General features: G+C 45.1%; 1 protein-coding gene across 16 annotated transcripts in view; it reads right to left on the bottom strand.

Annotated features, from left to right (window-relative positions):
* Window positions 1-5,243: 5,243 nt before the first annotated feature.
* Window positions 5,244-25,091, bottom strand: part of FRMD4A (FERM domain containing 4A) — a 363,743-nt gene continuing 343,895 nt past the window's right edge. For 8 of the 16 annotated variants that reach the window (XM_060694938.2, XM_060694939.2, XM_060694937.2 and 5 more), the window contains exons 17-23: window positions 23,740-23,968; window positions 21,679-21,735; window positions 20,116-20,353; window positions 18,246-18,407; window positions 16,398-17,257; window positions 11,299-11,398; window positions 5,244-6,908 (exon numbers count right to left, since the gene is read on the bottom strand). In XM_060694938.2, coding sequence (XP_060550921.1) covers window positions 6,806-6,908; window positions 11,299-11,398; window positions 16,398-17,257; window positions 18,246-18,407; window positions 20,116-20,353; window positions 21,679-21,735; window positions 23,740-23,968 — 1,749 coding nt within the window. In that variant the 3' untranslated portion in view covers window positions 5,244-6,805. Of the gene's footprint in view, window positions 6,909-9,888; window positions 9,964-11,298; window positions 11,399-16,397; window positions 17,258-18,245; window positions 18,408-20,115; window positions 20,354-21,678; window positions 21,736-23,739; window positions 23,969-25,091 lie in introns of all 16 variants that reach the window. The other 8 variants (XM_087874356.1, XM_087874355.1, XM_060694933.2 and 5 more) reach the window with 2 other exon arrangements.

Consider the following 25,091-nt stretch of genomic DNA (forward strand, 5'->3'; position numbering starts at 1 on the left):
CTGCTATGTAAAGGGTTCGAATTTATCAATTTCTTTTTTTTCCGGTATCCACCTGGGTTGGATTCTCTCCGTTTAATGTTTATTTGATACTTGGATCATTTTCTCCCTTTTCGTACATCCATCTTTTTTCTTTCTCGTTGTTTTCGGGGCTGGAAGTATGGTGGTTTTTTTTCTGTTTTGTTTTTCTCTATCATATTTTATTTTTTACGATCAAACAAAAAAAAATATAAAATTAAAAGCGTCGCAATTAAGTTGGAGCAGTCAAAGTGTTGGACTAAAGATTGGGAAGATCTGGTTCAGGTTTGCCTGGAGTGGAAAAAAAACAAACAAAAAACCGGGGCATTTTGGTTTCTGCTGTATATTTTTGTGTCATGTAAGCTCATCCTCCACGTGTACAGGAAATAATTTTTGCAAAGGGAATTTTAAGGCTGCCTGAAATGGCATAGAAGAGTTTATATTTGTTGCTGCCAGTGGGTGGCAGCACTGCACTGACCATGTCTGGGCTTGGATTGAAGCTGGTTAGATCTTAGATGCAATGCCCCCCAAAGCATCCCAGTCAGGGCTGGAGACTGGGTGGGGCCACTCTGAAACCATCTGGAAAGGAGATGGGGCCATGGGGGCACAGTGGTTAGAATCCAGGACTGCAGGCTAATTCTACCCACTGCCAGCAGTTCGATCCTGACCGGCTCAAGCCTTCCCAGGTTGACTCAGCCTTCCATCCTTCCCAGGTCGGTAAAATGAGATTTTGGGGGGGCAATATGACGACTGTGAACCACTTAAGAGCGCGGTATATAAGTCTTAAGAGCTGTTGCTATTTAGAAAAAGGTGGAAGTCAATGAGATGGAAATATCTAAGCAAGTGATCTCTCTGGGACGCGTACAACAAAGGAACGGCATTTCCCCAAACTCACTGCTGGAAGCCAAAGGACACTTCCCAGAGTGTCCCAGATGATCTTCCGGTTTCCCGCGTTCCTGTGCGCAAGAAAACCAACTGGTCATCAACGCTGGATGGGCGATGGCTCTGCCCGGAGAGATGGCTCTGCGTGCCACTTCCGGCACACGTGCCATAGATTCACCATCACGGGAATAGAATTAACAGAGTTGGAAGGGACCTTGGAGGTCTTCTAGTCCAACCCTCTGTTCAGGCAGGAAACCCTACACCACTTCAGACAAATGGTTGTCCAACCTCTTCTTACAAACCTCTGATGTTGGGTCACCCACAACTTCTGGAGGCAAGATGGCACATCCCTTGTGTAGGTCCCTCTTAGATCAGTGTTTTTCAACCTTGGGCCACTTGAAGAAGTGTGGACTTCAACTCCCAGAATTCCCCAGCCAGCAAGGTTGAAAAACATGGCCCTAGATTTAAATGACCATGAATTAGATTCCAACCTGCATACATAGAAACACGAAAACTTAGTTTCAAAAACTTAAAAATTCAATATGACTTGTGCAAGACTCAGTAATTAAAAACAGCGTATAAAATAAATTCCCTAACCCCTGCTCGATTCTTGGAAACCTGCATATGTCCATATCATTTTTGGGAGGGGCAGGAATATGGAAGTGGTTTTTTCATTGCTCTAGGACTCGGGGGGGGGGGGGGTTTCAATCCCGCTCGTTTTTCCGTTTCAGACAAAACTGGCTAAAATAGACGATCAAGGTAGGTCGAAGGGCTTCGAAAAAAAGCTGCATGCTGGGTCAGATATATATATATTTTTTCATCTTGAAAATGCTTTAATAAGGAAGTGTTGACAACACCGTTTTTGCAAAATGTAAAGAGAACTATACAAATTCTTAATACAAAAAGAATAAATTAAAAGCGGATTTTAAAAACAAAAAAATTCTGCAACTCTATAACAGCGTATCTCGTTTTTCTTGATCACTGCTGTACAGGAGTCCAAATCATTTTACATGCTTTACAGTCGATTTCAGAAGAGTTCTTTTTTTTTTCTTTTTTAAAAAAATGTGGAACTAGAGTTGATCTTATATATATCTATATAAGATATAAAGAAGGGAGCTCATATGCATATATATATATATATATATATATATATATATATATATATATATATATATATATATATGTATGTATGTATATATACACATACATACATACATACATACATATATATATATACGTTCCTTTCTTTATATCTAATAAACTAAGCAGTATAATTGGTCATGATAGCACCTGAATGAGTCTGCTGTATCCAAAACTAATATTGAGTTGAAAAACAAAACCAACTTCCTTTTTCTTCTTCTCTTCCCAACATTTTCAACACCCAACTGCATATAATATTGTTTAAAAAATAAACCCTGGCCACCATTTAACATGGTGCGAATGCATATACAAAGCAGGAGGAGGGAGGGAAGGTTTTACATACAGACTAAAAGCATTTTCAGACCTAGGAGGACCCTTTTCTTCTTCTTCTTCTTCTTCCTCTATATAAAAGCAGAATTCAAGAGTGGGGGGGGGCTAATTGGGGCCATACAGCAGCCGTGAATTTCCCCCATCGTGTTATATCACGATCTCTCAATTTTAACGTTCTTATGTACATTATTTTTTTTATTTTTATTTTTTTTCTGTAGAACTGAATCGAGTTTTAAACAGTAAAACCTGTTTTACTTAACTTCTGTCTTTACTACCAGACTGGCTCACAAGTGCCTCGATCGAAAGAAATAAAAAATAACATTGGAAATCACCCCGTTTTTCTCTCTCCCCTCCCACAGCAAACGACGCACCCCAGGACCAATTTGCAAAGGAGCTGAAGAGCGTGAGCTTTTTTTCTTTTAAAATTAATTTGCAAAATTAGGGTTGCCAGGATTAGGGTTGTGGGGGGTTGTTAAAGTTTTGTTTTGTCTTTCTGCTCAAGTCACACACCAAAAATCTGATGTTGTAGACTAGATCTAGGTGGTGTGTCTTGTCCAAAGATGGATGAATTTTTGGCTGTGAACCAACATCGTTGAAGTGATGGGTTTACGTCGGATACCATCAACTTGCTAACTGGGGTGAATTTGCTTGCTGGGTTCCTTCCCAAGAACTTGGCAATTCTGTAGCCCGTCCGAAAACTCCCTGAAACTCTGGTTTATTCCTTTCCCATTTGACCCTGGTCATCTGCCAGCAATTCTGGCTTATCATTTGGCATACAAATTAAAAATAATAAGAATAAATCAAGATTTCTAGCTGTTCTGATTGAACTGAAAAGTTGGTCCTTTTTTTAAAAAAACAAAAACAAAAACCCATTAAGTGGTTTGTTTCAAAGTATGTTTTAAAATAGTAGATAATTCCCTTCCCTCCCTCTGGAAAAATTACAGATTGATGGAGAAGCTGAGAATTTTGTTTTTTGCTAATTCTTGCTCTCCGATACCCTGGTTCCTTTTGTCCCCTAATAAAGAGGACAAGCAAAAGGATGCTATAAAAACCAGCATTTTTTCAACTTTGGCAACTTTCCAGCTGCGTGGACTTCAACTTCCAGAATTCCCCAAGCCTGGGGAATTCTGGGAGTTGAAGTCCACCCAGGTGAAAAGTTGCCGAGATTGGAAAACACCATAAACCATAAAAGACATGAGCGTGTGAGCAGGTGATCGGTTATTTTTAACCTGAAAGAAATGTCTTAATGTCACAGCAGGGCGGTTCAAACATCACCCAAAAGCTTATTTTTCTGGTTTGGATAAGTGAATAAGTAAATGATTGACCAGATTTAAAAGAGAATATTTTGATAGCTCAGCTGGGTGCAAATCAACATATAATGAAATGCTGGAATTACTCCCCGATTCCGGATTAGACGGCCTGCTTTTTCCCAGGGATGGCTGTCTGGAGTGGGTGGGCAGCTGCCATCTTGCCTTTTTTTGATCTCTCCGTTGTTGCCTAAATGCAGGACGTCCTCAACTTACAACCCTTCATTTAGTGACCGAAGTTATGACGTCACTGAAAAAAAGTAACTTAGGACCGTTTTTCCACACTTACGTTGCAGCCTCCCCCTCCCCGTGGTCACGTGATTGACATCCAGACACTCGACGACTGACTCACAATTATGACGGTTGCAGTGGAGCCCAAAGTTTCCGTGGCTAAGCGGAATCCGGTTGCTAAGTGAGTTTTTTGCCCCCATTTTACGACTTTTCCTGCCCTGTTCGTTAAACGAATCATTGCAGTTGTTTAAAGCGAGTAAGCCGGTTGTTAAGTGAATCTGGCTTCCCCATTCTCACTTGGCTGGTCAGAAGGTCGCCGAAGGGGATCACGTGACCCCCCCCCGGGGCCGTCATAAAATATGAATCGGTTGCCAGGCATCTGAATATCTATTACGTAGCCACGGGGATCGTAAGTGTGGAAAAACGGTCATAAGTCTCTCTCTCTTTTTTTTCAGTGCTGTTGTAACCTTGGTCACTAAACGAACTGTTGTAAGTCGAGGACTAGCTTAGTACATTATCCAACAACGTGCCTCTATTTTTTCTCCTGTTCCCGCTCTGCATTTCAACCTTGTTCCTTCCATTATCCATTTTCTTCAAGAGCCAGCCAGTTTCAAATTCTTTTGATTTTTCCTGATTATTCCTCGCCATTTATGAATGGAAGCAGTTGGTGGGTATTTTTATTTTTATTTTTTGCTCTTTGGACTCTCTCCTGAATTTTTTTTTTTTGCTATTGCCAAATTGACGCACAAACACAAAAAAAAGAAAGGCAGGAACCCTGGCTGTCCAGTGGCCATAAAACATCAAAGTAGCACCATGGCGAAAACTTGGCCTGCTTCCTTCAAGATCTGGCCAGATCAGGGGTGGCTAATGAAAGCCCCCTCCTCTCCCCCAAAAGACGGATTTTGGCTCTTGTTAATAATGCTCAAGACAAGGGACAACGGAGGGACGGGCAAGGATGGTGGCTTGTGGAGAAGCCCGTGGGCTCGCCAAGATTTTCAGGGGCAGTGGTGAAATCCAAATTTTTTTACTACCGGTTCTGTGGGCGTGGCTTGATGGGCGTGGCGGGGGAAGGATACTGCAAAATCCCCATTCCCACCCCACTCGGGGGCCAGCCAGAGGTGGTATTTGCTGGTTCTCCAAACTGTTCAAAATTTCCGCTACCGGTTCTCCAGAACCTGTCAGAACCTGCTGGATTTCACCCCCGGTCAGGGGCCACGGAGATCGCGTCTGGGTTTCTTATAAAAAACATGGAGGCTTTTTGGAAGTCGGATGGCTTTCTGGATTCGTAAAAATCATGGCTCAAGCGTTCGTTTCCCTCTTTCTGTCTCAGCGACCACGTTTTTGGAATTCAATGCGGGTGAATTAATGGCGGACGGTTCATTTTGGGAACGGAGGGGAGGCAAATGAGTTCGGCCACGCTCTCTTTCGTTGAAGAAAAAATTCCCCTGGCGAATCACAAAACTCCTTTCCTACGATTAGTAATACATAATATACTTTTGAGATCATGTTCCATGTGTCCCGATCCACCTTCCCTTAATCCAGGGGTGAAATGCTCTCGGTTCGGACCGGTTCGGAGAACCGGAAGCGACGGCAGTGCGACGCTCCGCCCACCTGCCCGGTCGTCGTTACTTCCTGGTTTTAACTAGGAAGTAACCTGTTTTTTTACCCACTGCACATGCACAGAAAGGTTTGCACATGTGCAGAGGGTCCACGCACGCATGTGACGTGGCGTGTGCACTTCCGAACCGGTAGGGAAGGTAAGTAGATTTCACCCCTGCCTTAATCCATCCCTTAATTTGAGATCTTCCCTTATATGGGGTTTTTTTTTTTTTTTGTTGGTAACACTGAACAGTTTGGGGGCATTTTCGCTTCATCGGATGACGGTTCTTCCAATCAATATCACGGTGTGCTCTTGCAAATTTTTGCCCGGGGAATGTTGCAAAAATTACTAAATTTCCCCTTCCTCTTATAACCTGGCCAGCCTCCCTGTTCTCGCAACTGGTTTCTCCCAACAGATCCTGGGTTTGTATTCATCTTCTTTTAACGACCCCATAATCCCTTGCGGGATGGAGTCTGGGCCACTGAATGGAGCTAGCAGAGTGTTTTAATGGCCGAATGCCCTTCCTGTCGTCAGTGCGGAGTTTTGTTCAGCAGATATATTCCCATTGTGCCCAGAGAGAGAGAAATATCCGCCTCTACCTAGGATTGAACTCACAGCCTCCTGATTGTGAGGCGAGAGCTCCACCTGTAGGCCACCGCACCCACTCTCTCCTGGGTTTACATTCCCTGATCTAACACGGTTCACGGTTTGTCGGATCTCAAAAGAGCATCACGAAGGCTATTGCTGCTGCTTAAAAATACCCCCGTTTTAAGAGAAAAGCGAGTCCTTCGGGCAAGTTACCAAAATCTTTTGGCGGCCACCACAAATTGCTTCGACGATCTTCCAGCTCGTCTCTGGAGACGAAGCGTCGCTAGTTCTGCTTTGGAACCCAAACGGGGCGTTTGCCACCCTTCTTCGCGACCACTTTGAGTTTTTACCTTTCAAATCCAAATTTTCAATTTCACCGTTTCGCACCAAGAACACGTTTTTGCACGCTTGAAGGACAAGGATAAATCCAGGAAGGGTTTGGATTGGCCACCCTTATTATCTCGCCTTGACACCCGCGAAGGTCGGGGGAGAGGAACGAGTGTGCAGAACTGGGACTGAAGAAGAGGTGTTTTGCACTACTGACACAATTGCTCCCTCGGTGATCATCGTCTTCACTTGTCTGATGGCCAAAAAGTGCTTTTCCGCTTGAAGCTGGTGTCGGGCAACTGGATAAGGCAAATGAAGAGGCAGTGAGGTGATTTTCTTCTTTTTTTTCCCCCAAAATGGCATGGATGCATCTGAACAGCTGAGGTCAGACTAGGGTCCCAGGCTTGGCTTTGTCCTGTCCGTACCACTGGACGTCGGAGAGTTCTGGATAAAGGGCAGAATCCAGGTAGCAGCTATCGCTGTAGCTCCTACAGAAAGATGGAAGTTTGCATTAGTCCATGTCCATTACGGGCGGTCCTCTACTTACGATGGATTGTTTAATGGCTGTTCTGACCCAGTTCCCCAAACTTGACAAACCCTCTGATGTAAACTCAAAATATTCCTTTATTAGGAATGTTGGCAGCCCCGGCAAAAAGTTTATCTCTCATCGCAGGCTAACAAGTCCATCCGGCTGGGAGATGAATAATTGTCTGCCACATCTAATCATCTCCGCCCCCTGCCTTTTATCTCCAGAGCTAGGGTGGGGCTTCGCTAGCAGCGGTGGCTCTTTCGTCCCAAGGACCAGCCCATAGATTTCCACTGCTCTCCTCTCCTCTGCCTTCTGCACATCCGCGCGTCAGGCACTGGACCCAGCTGTTCCTCCTCTTCCTCATCAACCACCTCCACACCTGGGGGCTGTTGACTCTCCATCTGAGGGATGACAGATGGCCCAGGTTCTCTCTCTCTCTCTGCCAGCTCCATTCCCTCTTCCCCCTTGGAGGTTTCAGGTTGCCTTGATGCTGACCCTGACTCCCATCCATCTCCTCCTCCTCCTCTGATTCGGCTGTCGGAGGGACCGGCGGCCGACAGGCCACAACAGTGACCACCCTTACAATGGGCTCCTCCAAAGCTACTTACAACCCAGTTCTGAAGTTCTAGTAACCACTCTTCCCCCTGAGGTCATGTGACTACATTTGGGGCATTCAGCATTTACGGCTGTTTGCAATGTCCTGACTATACAACTGATGACGTTTTCGCTGGAAACCAGCGTTGCTGTCCAGTTTTGAGCAAACATTATGGCGGACAATGGGAGCTAGCGCCTGCTTTAAAACAGCCCCCTCCCCCAAAGTTGCAAAATTGAGTCGGTCATAGGACGATGACCTGTCACGACTTATGACTGTAATGCTCAGGCCGTCAAGGTGTTAAGCCATGCGTCCTCTCCGCTTGTTATAAATATCTATCCTAAACTTGTGGCCACTCATTTTGGGCCCTGTGTAGAGCAGAAGTGGGGGGTGGACTATGGCCCCTTGATGACTTTGTGGACTTCAACTCCCAGAATTCCTAAGCCAGGCATGCTGGGAGTTGAAGTCCACAGGTCCTCAAAGGGCCATAGTAGTTCCCCACCCCTGCTTCAAACTATCTATCCACCAATAATTCCTATTATACATTGCCCATTATCAAAGAGTAGCTACGATCACCCTGGAAGATTTACTTGCTCAGGATGGACCATGTTCCTTAGATCGCGCTAAATTGTGGACATTTCCAAGCAAAGCTCCAGACTGTCATTAAAAAAAAAAATACTACCTAAGAAATGCATCTGAAAATAGAGCTATTTTCAGATATCAAGATTTCGCCCTGTCTCAAAAAGGTGCTTTTTTCAGGAGGCAACTGGACTTCCTTGCTTTTTCTTTTGAAGACGTTTCGCTTCTCATCTAAACATCTTCTTAAGCTCAGACTGGATGGCGGGGAATGGAAGGATTTATACTCCTTGCAGACAAAGCTGGTATATGATTACATATAAATCCTTCCATTCACCAACCATCCGGTCAGAGCTGAAGAAGCTTCTTGGATGAGAAGCGAAATGTCTTCAAAAGAAAAAGCGAGGAAGTCCAGTTGCCTCCTGAAAAATAAGCACCTTTGGGACAAACGTTACCTGGATGACGGAGAAGCTCTACAGACTATTTTGCCCTGTAGCAAGTTGACTTCCAACATGGTTAGAAGGGTTTATGTTTTCAATTACAGTCTTAAAAACAAGATAAGAAAGAGACGCGGGAAAAAGCCAAGACGGGGTATATATGGAACGCTCCATAATCCAGCCTTTGGGAGAGATGGTTGTAAAAAATATTTGTAGCTCAGGGTTGGACTGGTGGGGTCCTCGATGCTGTACAAGCGTGGCAGTCTTCTTTGCAGACGTTTCGTGACCCAACTAGGGAACATCATCGGTGCTAACATGAATGACGTTACCTAGCTTGGAAATGAAACTTCTTGCAAGAAAACCGCCAAGCTTGGAGAAGCACCAGAGATGGTAAGAGCTGAAGGACACGCCAAGGAAAGGAAAGCAAGGACGGAGAGAGGCATGCAAGGAGAAATTCATGCACGTCAAGGATGAAACATGCATATATGAGCGCTGTTTCACAGTTGGTTTGGTTCACTTCCACCAACAGTGTCACTATCGGCTCGCTTGTGGCATTGTGTTAGAGCAAATCTGGAGGACTCCTTTTTCACTTCTTTTGCTCCTGTGCTACACATGACATTTCTCCCGCTACGGTTTTTTCCGCCAATCTTAGGTGACCTTGGCTGTGGCACCAGTGGGACCCCAATCCCGCATACTTCATTCTGTTTACTCAGGGTAAGAGAAGGAACTTGTGATTTCTCTATACAGGAGCCAAGATTTACTCAATTGTTGCGCTCTTACTTAGTGCAGCTCAACATTCTGGACTATATAGCTGACCAAACCTCTGTTCATTTCTTTGAGCTTCTGCTTTTTTGCGCTGCAATCTCTTAATCCAGTCTTTCTCAATCTTGGATATTTGAAGAGGCATGGACTTCAATTCCCATATTTCTCCAGCCAGCATGATGGGTGAATTTCATCTCCCAAAATTCTCCAGCCAGCATGGGTGGACTTCAATTCCCATAATTCTCCAGCCAGCTTGAGCGCATTTCATAATTCTCTAGCCAGCATTGGGGGACTTCAACTCCCATAATTCTCCAGCCATCATGGATGAACTTTGCTTCCCAGAATTCCCCAACCTCCCATGAATTCTGGGACTTGAAGTCCACCCATCTTCAACTGGCCAAAGTTAAGAAACTCTGCTCTGCTCCAATTCCCTAAGTTATTTTGAGGTCCTCTCCCACCAGAGAGAAATGGTGCAAAGCCCAAGACACAAAGAACAAGGGACAAGAACGACACAGCAGAGATGAAATCTGGGTTTACAGCAGGAAAAAAAAAACCCAAACCCCTCACTATACCTCTAATCATCATCAGTACTCGGCTGAGTTGGAGATTGAGACTCATCCATAGTGGGTGAGCTGCCTCTGGCATCTCTGAGCAAAGCGGAACCAAAGCAGAGAGAGAGAGAGAGAAAGAAAGAGAGAGAGAGAGAGAAAGGAAGGAAAGAGAGAAGAAAGAGCAGATCAGCCATGTTAAAAAAGAAAAGCAGGGACACACAACTTCGCAAAGAGCTTATTCACACCCGTCGGGAAATGAGTTGGGGAGTCATTTCAGAAAGACAAAAGGGAGTTAGTGACGGAGGAAAATTTGCCAAAGACAGTTTGGGACGCTGGGAGTTGCACGGGAAGAATTGGGGAAGGGTGTAAGAAGCGAAAAAAAGGACATTATTTTTATTGGCAGACGAGACAACGCCGTTCCTAGGGCATGAGTCACTTTAAGAAGCGTGGACTTCAACTCCCAGAATTCCCCAGCTGGGGAATTCTGGGAGTTGAAGTCCACGCTTCTTAACAAGTTCTTAAAGTTGAAGTTCGCGCTTCTTAAAGTTGAAAAATACTGCCCCAATCTTAACAATGAAAGCTCTCCTCTTTAAGAGGTCAGATATTCCTGGGGTGTTGTTTTTTTCCTCCCCAAGAGTGCAAAATCATGTATTATTATTTGATTATATTTTTTTTAAGCAATCAGCTGTACATATAACCCAGATCAACTGTTGGAAAAGTTCACACGCAGATCCCGTCTCCTGAAACTTTGCGCATGGGCTGGATCACAGTATTCAGAGAACTGGATCACTCTTTGGAAAACTCCAGCAAAATGGTATATAGCCGATTAAAAACTCAGGAGAAGGCCCTCCTTCTGAGACACGTGAGATTTATGGCCCAAGTAGCATCTGTACTGCGTGCAAAATATTCCCATTTGCTTCAAAACGTCACCGTGGATCTAAATCCGTGCCTGATGCCACCACGCTGCGGCTCTTCGCAGGGCGACAATTGTGGAAATCAGTGAAGCTCACAAAAATGCGAATTGAAACATTATTTTGGTGGGTTTCTTTCTTTTTCCACCTCCCCTTTCCTCTTTACAAGTCTACGGAGACGCTAGCTGTTAATTCAGAGAGTGCATGGTGTAAATATAAAAAAAAATATTGTAAGGGTCTGAGTAGCCTACACTGGACTTTCTCAACCTGTGGTCCGTGGACCGCTGGGAGGGGGTGCAATTTTGTCACAGGGGGTCTGCAAAGGCTTAAGCCTTGGGGGTCCATAGCCCCCCACTAAAATACCACTAAAGGTATTTACAGGGGGACCGTGGTGAAGAAAAGGTTGAGACAGGATCCACTGGCCCAGACAGGATGGCCAACAGGTGGGCTCACAAGGGGAATCCCTGCCCAGCCCTTGCCCTCTCTTCCTTGCCCCCCTCCCAAGGGACCCAAAACTCACCCAGTTTGCCAAGCTAAGATGTGGTGTGGACAGCTGGGGGTCAACGACCCACAATCACTCGGTGTGGTGGTTGAAGTCCTCGGATGGTGAGGTAAGGCAGCTGGAAAAATAATGGAGACATCAAGTTGAGGTTCTCCTGTCCATGAACGAAGGATCTGTTGAGCTGGGTTCCAAATATGAAGTGACTCATGGCAAGTTTCGTTTCTTTCTTTCTTTCTTTCTTTCTTTCTTTCTTTCTTTCTTTCTTTCTTTCTTTCTTTCTTTCTTTCTTTCTTTCTTTCTCCCTTTCTTCCTTCCTCCCTCCCTCCCTTCCTTTCCTTCCTTCCTTCCTTTTTCTTTCTCTCCCTCTCTTTCTTTTTCTTCCTTCTTTCCTTCCTTCCTTTTCTTTCATCTCTCTTTTCTTTCTTTCTTTCCCTCTCTCTCCCTCCTTCTTTCTTTCAACTAAATAACAGCCGGTGCAGTTCCAACCTCTCTCCTTTATTTACAGATAGTCCTCTACTTACACCAGTTCATTTAGTGACCGTTTGAAGTTACAACTGCACTGAAAAAAGGTGACCATTTTTTCACCCTTAACGACCGTTGCAGCGTCCCCATGGTCACGTGATTGGCAACTGACTCATATTTATGACGGTTCGCAGTGTCCCACGATCCCCTTTTGTGACCTTCTGAGCAGCAAAGTCAAGGGGGGGAAGCCAGATTCACTTAACAACCGCGTGACTAATTTAACAACCGCATGGATTCACTTAACAACTGTAGCAACAAAGGTCATAAAACGAGGTCAAACTCTCACTTAACGGTCTCACTTAGCAACAGAAATTTGGGGTTCAAACGTGGTCGTAAGTCAAGGACTACCTGTGTGTATTTATTTGTTAAATTTGTTCGCCGCTTATCTCCCCATGGAGATAAGCGGCTAGGGGTTTAACAACAATAAAAATTATTGGGTAAACGGAAGTAAAATAATAGGACAATAAAGTTCACAATGACAAAGGAACACAGCGATAATAAAAGCATCAATGATGGATGGGTGGAGAACAGAAGATTCCATGCACTCAGGGAAGGTCAAAAAAGTCAAGATGGCAGCTGTGACTATCTTCAAAGCCCCCCTGCCTTGTAAAAGGCTTTGATTATGTGATTTCTGGGTCTCTCTCTGCACCTGCTCAATTTTAATAAAAGCCCCAAATGTCTCGCCGAAGTGGCTTATTTTTAGCAGAAGCCGCATCTCCCATGTTCCTAACTTCAGGCAGCTGAGACAATATTAAAACTCTTCAGCAGGGACACGCGGCCTGCTGTTGGAATCCCATGGGTTTACGACGGGCATAACTAAAGGTTTAATGAATGCCTTGCATTCTGGAATTATTAGAGCATAATCTGATCAGCAAAGAAATGGATTTTTAGAGGCTTTGGACAAGCAATAAAGCTTCTTTGCCTTCTGGGCAAACAAAACATTAAACTCTTGATGTAAAACTCCTAGAACAGAGGTCTTCAAACTTGGCAGCTTTAAGACTTGTGGACTTCAACTCCCAGAATTCTCCAGCCAGCTGGAGAATTCTGGGAGTTGAAGTCCACAAGTCTTAAAGCTGCCAAGTTTGAAGATCTCCGATCTAGAGTTTCTCCTGGATCGATCGATCGCACCAATTTGGTTGTAGGTCTCTAGAGCTAAATAAAAGTCGCAAAAAGTTCATATTTGATTTCTGCAAGTCCTTCAGTGATCCAGAGCTTCAAATTTTAAGGTGTCGCACTTCCTAATCCTACACGTTTGAGCGCAGGTGGGTAGCCCCGAGCGGGTGTTCCATTCATGCAATATTTGAATTTGTGCGAATTGTTAAATCGATACCGAGTGGTGCCCTACAGGGGGAGCTGTCACCTCACGATCAGGAGGCTGTGAGTTCGATCCTAGGTTGAGGCAGATATTTCTCTCTCTGGGCACAATGAGAATACATCTGCTGAACAAAACTCCGCACTGGTGACAGGAAAGGCATCCGGCCATTAAAACCTTCTCCTAGCTCCATTCACTTGCCCAGACTCCACCCCACAAGGGATTATGGGGTCGTCAAATGAAGATGATGATGTTAAATAGATACTGGGTCGTAGTTCATGCAAGCCAAAATTCAGTTAAGGAAAGGCTAGTATGTGTGAAATTGAGGCTGATGGATGCGCAATTGTAGTTGTGGGTTTAGACGCTTTGTGTGCACCAAATAGAGAAAAGGAAGATCCCATCAGAGGGGGTTTAACACAGGGGCTTTGTGCTTTGGAAAATAGGTGGACCCCCCCCCTCTTCTTTGTGGCAGCCCCTCAAATATTGCAACTCTGCTATCATGTTACCTCTGGTAGTTCTTTTCATCGAACTAGACATACCCAATTCCAGCAACCGTTCTTCATATGTTTTAGCCTCCAGTCCCCTAATCATCTTTGTTGTTCTTCTCTGCACTTTTTCTAGAGTCTCAACATCTTTTTTACATCGCGGCGACCAAAACTGGATGCAATACAGGTAGTCCTCGAGTTACAACAGTTCATTTAGCAACCGTTCGAAATTACGACACTGAAAAAGTGACTTATGATCGTTTTTCACACTTACGACTTTTACGGCACCCCCACCCCCACCCCCAGGTCACTTGATCAAAATCTGGAGGCTTGGCCACTGGCATGTATTTATGACGGTTGCAGTCCCAGGGCTCACATGATCCCCTTTTGCGACCTTCGGATGAGCAAAATCAATGGGGGAAGCCAGATTCGCTTAACAACCGGGTTACTACTGCAGCGGTTTACTTAAGAGCTGTGGCCAGAAAGGTCATATAATATGGGGAAAAGTTCACTTAACCGCTGTCTCATTTAGCAGCAGAAATTTTGGACTCAGTCATAGGTCGAGGACTACCTGTACTCCAAGTGTGGTCTTACTAAAGCTTTGCAAAGTGGTACTAACACTTCGCGTGATCTTGATCCTATCCGTCCGTTAACGCAGCCTGGAACTCCAGACATACTACATGCTTGTGGACTAATTCCCACGTTTAATGTGGGCATATTATTATTATTATTATTATTATTATTATTATTATTATTATTATTATTATTATTATTATTATTATTATTATTCCCTCCTCATTCCTTCCGCCCCAGCTGGGGTGCTCAGTCCCTAATTGGTTGTTATAAAAATAAAAGATTGGTTGTATAAAAATAAAAGATTGGATATATATAAGTATTAACCGAACGGTAATTATTAGCTAAGATGCTGTTTATGTTTGGAGATTACTCTTGGTGGGTGATTTTCAAACAGCTTCAAGTTCTTACACATTTGAGAAACTCTAATTACAGCGGTGGCACCAATCTTTAATCTACTTCTAGCTTTAAATCACCGCTCTGAGCACTTAGTTTCTTATCTAAAGAGTGGGGTATATCATCTACGTGATATACGATGTTTTGTGTAGGAGCCGAGGCTGAGACAGAATAGTTTATTTGAGATCAGAATTAAAATCAGAATTCGAAGCCGCCTGGCCTCTGCAACCCCGACGTTTGATCCAAGGAAGTAACCTCTTTGTAGGGACTCGCTGCTTGCTTTACGCCGACACATTCTGTTTTATACCAAAGTCAGACAGATAACCCATCGTTATCAACGGAGGGGCCCTTGAAAGACCACCCAGAAGCTTCAACTAATCCAGCATACAATGGCACAAGCAACGATAGGCATGCCTCAATAAGCCTCCGTAAGATCGTTGTCCTGTTCATTGCTTCGTTTCTACGTGCGATTTAAGGTGTTGGTTGTCACCTATAAAGCCTTACATGGCAGAGGCCTGCTTATTGAGGGACTGCCTGCCCCCATAACATCTGATTTAATCCCGCAGAGTTAGCCCTACAAGTTCCTTGGATTAAACAATGCCATGCCTGCCCCAAAGGTGCTTTTTTCAAGAGGCAACTGGACTTTCTTGGTTTTTGCTTAAAGACGTTTCGCTTCTCATCCAAGGAGCTTCTTTGGTTTCTGACCGAATGGTGGAGAACAGAAGGGTTTAGTATATTCCTTGCACTCATCTGGTCATTAGCACTCAGTGGACCAGAGGATTGCGAGGAATATACTACATCCCTCCGTTCTCTACCATTCAGTCAGAACTGAAGAAGCTTCTTGGATGAGAAGTGATACGTTTTCAAAGAAACCCCCCCCCCCAAGAAATTCCAGTTGCCTTTTAGAAAAGCACCTTTGGGACAACCACAATTTGGTTGATCGGGAATCTCCACAGACTTTACTTTTTATGTTATATTGTGTGGCGGAATCGCTGGCTAAAGGAGAGAAGGGAGCAAAGAGATGTGCCAAAATGGAGTCGCTCTGTGAGAGGAATGGCATAAGGCAGACCAGGGAAGCCCTTATCTGCCTGTTCCCAAGAGAACGTAGAGAATGGTGAGATTCTTGTAAAAGAAGTGATCGACAATAAAGAAATTATTTTGGCCTATTCACTGAGTTGTTCTGGTTCCCTGTGGCTGACATATTGATTTTACTGAAACTGCGAGATGCCCAGAGTCATTGAGAGTTTGGGTGGTGAACCAGTTTAAAAATCATCATCATCATCATCATCATCCTATTAGCATGAGAAACTCATGTGTTAAGATATTTAATAGCTGGAACAATAAAGGGTACAATGGGCCAAAACACACTATCGCAATTGATTGGTTGGAGAGTGCAGGCTCCTTCCTGAGGCAATCTATGTTATGATTGGTTGCAGGGAGGCACATCACTCCGTCATGAGGTAAATTGTGAGGTAAATCACAGAACAGCCTACAGAGCACACGTAAGAAAAAAGGCGGGAAAAAAGGGAGAGTTTCCCTTTTTCCCTGCCTGTTTTCTTCTGTGTGCCCTGTAGGTTGTTCTGTGATTTACCTCACAATTTACCTCATGACGGAGTGATGTGACTGAGTCTCTTGTCTGCTGTTAATATGAATGTTAAATATATTTATCTGTATAATTACAAGTTCGTGTCAGCGTCTCTGACTCCATTTGGACACCTGCTGCGCAATTCCCTGACATTATATCTCCCTGCCCCATGTCAGAGAGACCCGGGATTTATTCATTCATCCTGGTTTAAATGCCACCAGGGCCCAGAATTTCTCCCGCTTACCTGACGTTGCTTTGCACATGGGAGGCATCCTGGTTACCTTACTGTGCGCCACGAAGGTGCTTTGAGAGGAGCTACTGTACTGGGAGCTGCTATCCGATGAAGTGGAGCTTGTGTGCGACAACCGGCTGTGGTCTTTGTGGGTGGCCGTGGACCGCTGGTACCATAGTCTGAGTTCATCCGAGACCCCAGCCCTCCCCGATCCCTTTTCGTGGCCGTCTCTCCCCAATGAAGGAGTCCTTATGATCTGAGACCGGGAAGGAGTCAACCGGATGGAGTCCACTTCATCTCCGTGCCAGTTTTCCTTAAACATGCCCCCCGCTGTGTACGAATTGGACGTTTTAAACTGTGCTTTCACGCTGTAGTGTCCCTCCTGGTCGTTTTCGAGGCTGCGCACCACCACTGGCGTCGAGCTCCCTTCGATGTACAGCGGGTACTCTTTGATCCTGTACTGGGAGGAAGGCTGGCTTTGGCTGTGCAGGTAGACACCATGATGGCTGTTCCCGTTCCCGGCAGCCAGGTTGGGCATGCTTCCCGAATTGGAGCAGACGAGGTTTCCGGCTGACTTGTGCCGCTGTCTCTGGCGCTCGCGAGCTTTGGAAGGCGAGTCCTCCGCCAGGGTGGAGTAATTCGCATTCATCTGAGCTGGGTAGTAATGCTCGGAGCTGGAGTGGCTCGTACAGGAGGAGCAGTCGTCCATGGGGTCTGACCCATTACTGCTACGAGTCCTTGGGGTGTAGAAGTCAGGGCTCCCCGTCTCGTTTTCCGAGCCGAGAAGCTTTCCTTGTGACTCTAAACTAGAACTCCGATGTCTAAAGTGCTGGACTAAACAATGCAGTCTGGTAGGGCTGATGTCCACCGATCTGTAAAGGCCAGAGAAATAGAAAGAAGGAAAATGAATTAAGACTTTAAACATCACTACAGAGAGAAATCTCTTGCTGGAAAGCAATAGCACTTATATACCACTTCACAGCCCTCTCTAAGAAGTTTACAGATTCAGCATAATTGCTGCCAGCAATCTTCATTTTATGGACCTTGGAAGGATGGAAGGCTGAGTCAACCTTGAGCCTCTCAGGATCGAACTCCTAGCAGTGGGCAGAGTTACCTTGCAATGCTGCATTCTAACCACTGCGCCACCAAGAAGGAGATTGAGAAAGGGAATAAGAGGAAGGAAGGAAGGAAGGAAGGAAGGAAGGAAGGAAGGAAGGAAGGAAGGAAGGAAGGAAGGAAGGAATAGCACTTATATACCGTTTCATGGTGCTTTACAGCCTTCTCTAAGCGGTTTAGAGTCAGCCTATTGCCCTCAATAATCCTCATTTTATGGACCTTGGAAGGATGGAAGGCTGAGTCAACCTTGAGCCCATCAGGATCGAACTCCTAGTGGTGGGCAGAGTTATCTTGCAATACTGGATTCTAACCACTGCACCACCAAGAAGGAGATTGAGAAAGGGAATAAGAGGAAGGAAGGAAGGAAAAAAGGAAGGAAGGAAGGAAGGAAGGAAGGAAGGAAGGAAGGACGGACTAGCGCTTATATACCATTTCATGGTGCTTTACAGCCCTCTCTAACCGGTTTAGTGTCAGCCTATTGCCCCCAACAATCCTCATTTTATGGACCTTGGAAGGATGGAAGGCTGAGTCAACCTTGAGCCGGTCAGGATCGAACTGCCGGCAATGGGCAGAATTAGTCTGCAATGCTGCATTCTAACCACTGCGCCACCACGGCTCTGGATGGAAGCAGCCCACGCTGATCTCAAAACATTTCAAGTACGACTTCTCTTCCCCGTTTCTATGAACCTGGATTAAAAGATTTTATGCCGGGAGACCAGCAGAAGAAAGAGGAAAAGGACTCACCTGGTGGAATGGACATAATGGGGACTGCGTACACGTAGATCCGGTGTCGATGGCATGCTGGATTGGGTGTTCCAATGGGGAAGATTCCTCACTGGGCTGTTCTGAAGAGAGTTGCTTCCTCCGCCTTCCACACAACTTCCGGTGCTGGGAAACCGCTTGTGACTAATACAGACAAAAGACAACGAAGAATTCAAAACATGCTCTTTATTTTACACATGTCGCTACCTATGCACACGGAACAACCTTCAGGTAAAGGTAAAGGTTCCCCTCACACATATGTGCTAGTCATTCCTGACTCTAGGGGGGGCGATGCTCATCTCCATTTCAAAGCCGAAGAGCTGGCGCTGTCCGAAGATGTCTCCGTGGTCATGTGGCCGGCATGACTCAACGCCAAAGGCGCACGGAACGCTGTTCCCTTCCCACCAAAGGTGGTCCCTATTTTTCTACTGGCATTTTTTACGTGCTTTCGAACTGCTAGGTTGGCAGAAGCTGGGACAAGTCACGGGAGCTCACCCCGTTACGCGGCACTAGGGATTCGAACCACTGAACTGCCGAACTTTCGATCGACAAGCTCAGCGTCTTAGCCACTGAGCCACCGCGACCCTCAGGTAGATAGTAGCAAAATTTGGATTTTCCAGGTATCATCCCAACAGCTGTTACAAGAGTTTTCTGCCATATAACTCCCTCCAAATGTCTTGTGATGAGAAATTCTCAATCATGCAAGGGTTACTAGGCTGGGATAGTCAAATGAAAGGAATATGGCCAGCTAAGTAGTTGGATGGAGAAAGGGAACATCATCACGTAGAGCAGATTGGTGCCTTAGAATAACTTGCCACCAGAAGTTGTGGATGCTCCAACACTGGAAGTTTTTACAAAGAGATTGGACAACCAATCTCTGGTGTAGGGTTTCCTGCCTAAGCAGGGGGTTGGACTAGAAGACCTCCAAGATCCCTTCCAACTCTTCTCTCCTCTCCTCTCCTCTCCTCTCCTCTCCTCTCCTCTCCTCTCCTCTCCTCTCCTCTCCTCTCCTCTCCTCTCCCCTCCCCTCCCCTCCCCTCTTGTTTAGCCTCCATATCTCTTATCATCTTAGTTGCTTTTTCTACACTCTTTCTAGTGATACAGAAAATACGGATTCTGTAATTTAAAAACAGGTAGTGAAAGAAATAATTGGTCTGTGTACATCTCTCGTTTCTTCTCCCTTCCAACCGATTGTCATACATGCGCACCCATGGACGCATGTGCAAACCCACACACATATACATATTTGCAGGCACGTATACACAGGGACACATCTGGGTGTATTAGCTGCTGAATGCTACATGTCCTTGCTTATTAATATTTTTTTGTCTAGTTTAATGAAAAGAAGGACTAGGGGAGATATGATAGCAGTCTTCCAGTATTTGAGGGGCTGCCACAAAGAAGAGGGAGTCAAGCTATTCTCCAAAGCACCTGAGGGTAGGAGAAGAAGCAATGGGTGGAAACTCATCAGGGAGAGAAGCAACCTAGAATTAAGGAGAAATTTCCTGACACTTAGAACAATTAATCAGTGGAACATCTTGCCTCCAGAAGTTGTAAATGCTCCAACACTGAAAGTTTTTAAGAAGAGATTAGATAACCATTTGTCTGAAATAGCATAGGATCTCCTGCTTGAGCAGGGGGTTGGACTAGAAGACCTCCAAGGTCCCTTGGAACTCTGATATTCTGAGAAATGTATGCAGAAGCTTTACAGAATGTCTGTCAGCACATTAATATATAATTTTATGCACCACCCTGGAATGTGCCGTCAAACCTTTGTTTTATTTCTACAAAAGGGCACTGTAAAGTCCTCCAATGATGGATGGAAGGCCCTCCTCTCCTGCTCTGGACTCACCTGGAGTGGCTGTGAGAAGAACGCTTCTTCACCTTCTCGTAGGGTTCATCCAAGGAAGACTCGCTCCACATCTTGGGCTTAATGGGGGACTTGTCGTAGTCATTCCTGTGATAGTGCATTTGCCGGAGACCCTCCAGAGACTGTGGAGGGGGAGGCCTGTTGTGCAAGGGCGGCCGAGGAGGGAGCCCTTTGTGGGGTGACTGTAAAGGGGATATTGTGCTGGTAACCGGGCAGTCTTCTGGAATGGAAGGAGGAGAAGAAGAAGGGTCAGGCATGAAGGACCAGGTCCACCCATGAAAGATCAATCAAACTGATTTTACTCCTAAAAGTCTACACAGAATAATCTTCTCCACTAACAGTCAGCACCTAGTCAGAGTTAGACAACAGCCTACAGCACTCAAAGAGAATTGGGTTTACTTTGTTTGTGGCTACGTAAGGATTTTAGGCTGATGCCTCTCTTGACTCCACCCCCCCTAGTTCTACCACCTCTTCTCCGACAAGAAGAGAACATTTTAAGCCCATCTGACGTTCATCCCAACTCTTTCGTTTAATGACTTGACTGCCATCAAGGCACCTCTTTTGCTTATCGAACGTCAACAAAGATATATTTAACAGTGTCAAAGGATCTTGATGCTCGAGGAAACAGACACCCTGCACATAAATAAAAATACGGACGTCACGTACCACCTTCTGGATGAACTAAAATACGGAAGACGTCATTTTGGATAAAAAAAAGGAGACTCCCACCCAGGGGTGAAATCTACTTATCTTCCTTACCGGTTCAGAAGCTCACACGCCGTCATGTGTGCACGCACACCTTCTCATGCGCAAAACCTTCTGCGCATGTGCAGAAGGTAAAAAAGCATTACTTCTTGGTTAAAACCAGGAAGTAATGACACCCGGGCAGCGATCGCTACCGGATCACTGAACCACAGGGAAAAATCGCTACCGGATCGGGCGGTCCGTTCCGATCCGGGAGCATTTCACCCCTGGTCCCACCCCAGTGACACCCAAATTAAAAGCTAAAATCTTTTTGAAAAATGATATTGCGAGCATGACGATCAGCCAATTAAAGTAGATCGAAAAATTACTTGAAACACAGAGAGCTGGAGTATATTTAAAACGAATCCAGCTCCAAGTAGCCCCCTTCCAAATATTTTCACGCCATCCCTAAAACTAAGGAAGACAAAGCCCAATCATAATACTAATTTCGTTGTACGAGGTGCAATGACAATAAAGTAAACTAAAACTAAACTAAAACTCCTTACTAATTTCCCCCCCCGAGACAAAGTGCCCCCCAGATAGGAGATCTGCAGAAAAGCCCCTGCCTCACTTCCTATAACCCAACTCAAGATACAGATCATGCCAAAATGGGTGAGACAATTAGATCATTGGACCAAAATCATTTAGCCCTGCACTAATCATTTAGTATAGTGGTTGGAAATAAAGATTCCCTCTTTTATTCTTTTGACGTATCGCTGCTTTAATTAATTTTTTTTTTGCAACGACAGCATTCTTATCAAACGCAAAAGATGATAAGACTCCGACATTTTCTTTACGTACCGTCTTCCAGAACAAGAGCATCCGAGAGGGAGCTATCTTCGCTGGCAATGTTTCCATCTAGGAAGCCAAGAGAAGAACCCGTCAACAAGGAAGTGGAATCGGCATTCATACCCCAAAAGTCAGATAATAAAAGATGTGCTATCTTTCTTCAGACCCATCCCATTAGCTGAAGGATGGGTAACGGGTGGGATTCAGCCGGTTTTGACCATTTTTGGCGAACCGGATACTAATTTTACATCTGGTTCGCTGAACTGGTAGTTGCAAGGACTGGCTGCACCCTCCCACCCACCCTGCCCCGCCCCTGAGTCTCCACGCGGCCCATTTTGGATGCCAGGTAAGAGCAGGGCCTGCGCAGAGGCTCTGGGAGGGTAAAAAACGGGCCTCTTGGAAGTTCCAGAAGTCGGAGGCCGGGGGAAGCTGTTTTCGCCCTCCTGGAGGCTCAAGGAAAGCCTCTGGAGCCTGGGGAGGGTGAAACCCCGCCCCCCCCCGCCCTGGTGCAGGAGGCCGAGTAGGCCACACCCACCCAGTAACAGGGCAGAGAACCGGTTGCTAAAATTTTTGAAACCCACCCCTGTTGGGTAACCTCTGGATGTTGCTGTACTATAACTCCCAACTGCCCTAGCAAGTCTTGCCGGCGCCCAGGGACTCTAGCGGTTGTAGGACAGCAAAGATGGAAGGCCAGCTATTTCTCCACGGTTTCTCCAGCGTCCTATTTCTCATCAGCAAATGTTTCCAGGAAATGCAGACAATAATTTGGCTACTGCCCCTAAACAATGAAATTCACTGACGATAAATAGCCACTGAGGGGCCTATTTATCATTCATTTGACCACCAGTAACCACTGACTTAGGTCCATTCGTTTAGCGACAGTTCGAACTTACGAGGCACTGAAAAAGCCTTCCGTACGACCAGTTCTTGCTCTTATGATCACTGCAGGGGATGCTGCCGTCAGATAATCAGAATTTGCATGCTTAGCGACCAGCATGGATTGATGATGGTTACAACATGACAAGAGTTATGGGGACATTATTTACAACCTTTCCAAGGGACCCTGTGAGGAGGAAAGTCCATGGAAGAACCCCTATTTGTTTAATAACCATGTGGTTCGCTTAAAAGACCCTGGCAAAAGGAGTTTTAGAAATCATTTAATGACCACATCGCTTAGCATCCCAATTGTGGTCATAAGTCAAGGACTCAGTGAATTTTTAACAGGTTTGTAAATCAGTGGCCCTTTTAACTGAGGATCTTAAAAACAAAATTTTGAACAGTCCAAAATGAAGAATATTTTAATCACAGGCATTTTGTGTGTGCCTTGTAATGCCAACTCCTCTTAGCCCATGTCATAATTACAACAATTCTTGGTGCAAATCTGGTTGAAAATGTTCTTCCACAGAAAACTTTCGTACCGAGGGATGTTTAAGCTCAGTGAAATCCCGTTCATGGCCTTGTTTTTTCCTAGTCCCATTTTTTCTTTGGGGCTGCTTTTGTAAGATTGCACATCCACAAAAAATGCAGACTTGCAGGGGTAAAATCTACTTACCTTCTTTACCAGTTTGGGAGTGCCCGCGAGTGCAGACCCTCCGTGCACGCGCAAAACCTGCGCATACACAGAGGGTAAAGAACACATTACTTCCTGGTTAAAACCAGGAAGTAACAACACCCAAGCAGGTGGGCGGAGCCTTGCACCGCCATCGCTACCGGTTCTCCGAACCACATGCCACAATCGCTACCAGATCGCCCGATCCGGTCCGAACCGGGAGCATTTCACCCTTGCAGACTTGCAATCCGTAATTGCACCCGAGCCCTGTTTCCTATTGTCAGTTTCCTGAATTTAATACTGAAGTGGCTAGTTGCAGAGGGGTTGAAGAGGTGCTGGGCCATGAATATGAGATAGTCACCTGGTGGACTTCCATAACTCCTACTTTTGAGAATCTCCAGATAGGCGGTTCTCCATTATTTCTTCAAGGGGCCTACAAGACCCATGGAATCTACCAACCTCTTAAACCCCCCATCCCATCTAAAGGAAGTCTCAGGATGACACAGAAGGTCAACTGTCTTTACCATCTATGATCAGCGAAGCTCTTTGGGTTGGCTTCTTCCCAGATCTGATGCGGTACTCATTGATGGAGTTTTCAATCTCCTGAAGCTTCTTCAGCGCATTCAGGTAGGAGGTCTTCCTCTGCTTCTTCAGCTTCTTGCTGACGTTGGGCTCGCTGGCCAGGCGTCGAGCAGCTTCCGTGATCTGGGACTGGATGGCAAATTCTCTTTCCAAGCGTTCCAGCTCAGCTTCCTGTCCAAGAGGAAAGAAGTTTCGATGGTCAATGGGTCTCAAGGTCTTCCATTGGGCTAATTTCACAGGATTGACTTTGGATCAACAGAAGAAACAGGACTGTCCTCTATCAGAGAAGTTGAACTTCTATCATGTATCATATAAACTATGTCTAGTTTAATGGAAAGAAGGACTAGAGGAGACATGATAGCAGTCTTCCAGTATTTGAGGGGCTGCCCCAAAGAAGAGGGAGTCAAGCTATTCTCCAAAGCACCTGAAGGCAGGACAATGGGTGGAAACTCAACAAGGAGAGAAGCAACCTAGAACTAAGGAGAAATTTCCTGACACTTAGAACAATTCATCAGTGGAACCACTTGCCTCCAGAAGTTGTGAATGCTCCAACACTGGAAGTTTTGAAGATATTGGATAAGCATTTGTCTGAAATGGTAAAGGGTTTCCTGCCTAAGCAGGGGGTTGGACTAGAAGACCTCCAAGGTCCCTTCCAACTATTGTATTGTATTGTATTGTATTGTATTGTACTGTACTGTACTGTACTGTACTGTACTGTATTGCCTATACTCTACTCTACTCTACTCTACTCTACTCTACTCTACTCTACTCTACTCTACTCTACTCTACTCTCCTTGGATAAAATAAAAATAAAAATAGGAAATGAAGGGAAGAAAAAAGAAAAGGGGAAAGATAATATGAGGTACAGGGGAAGAAAGAAAAAGGCGTTGACTTCTGACTCTTTTTAGCACGGTACAAGATAACATTACATCTTCATTTTTTTTAACTTTTACCCATGAGTATATAACTAGATATTTCTATCACAACAAATCTATCTAAACAGCAAATTCAAAGTCAAGATTTCATTTCTTTTTTCATCACAAGCACAAAACCCGGAAGTTATATCCAAATAAAAAAACAGATATATAGCGAAGTTGAACTTTCCAATGATGTCAGAGTTGACAATAATCACAACTGGTTGGTGGAAGGAGGTCTTATCTACATCACCAACCTCAGTAAAAAGTTGGGAAGCTACTTATGCGAAAGGCATCTTTCTGTGTTTGGTAAAATCCTGGTCAAAGAGGACTACCTGTTAGGGGTTGACCACTCTTACAATGGTAGTTCCAGATGTCCT

The sequence above is a fragment of the Pantherophis guttatus genome, chromosome 7, assembly GCF_059756535.1.
Source record: "Pantherophis guttatus breed Tessera chromosome 7, ASM5975653v1, whole genome shotgun sequence".
Lineage (NCBI taxonomy): Eukaryota > Metazoa > Chordata > Lepidosauria > Squamata > Colubridae > Pantherophis > Pantherophis guttatus.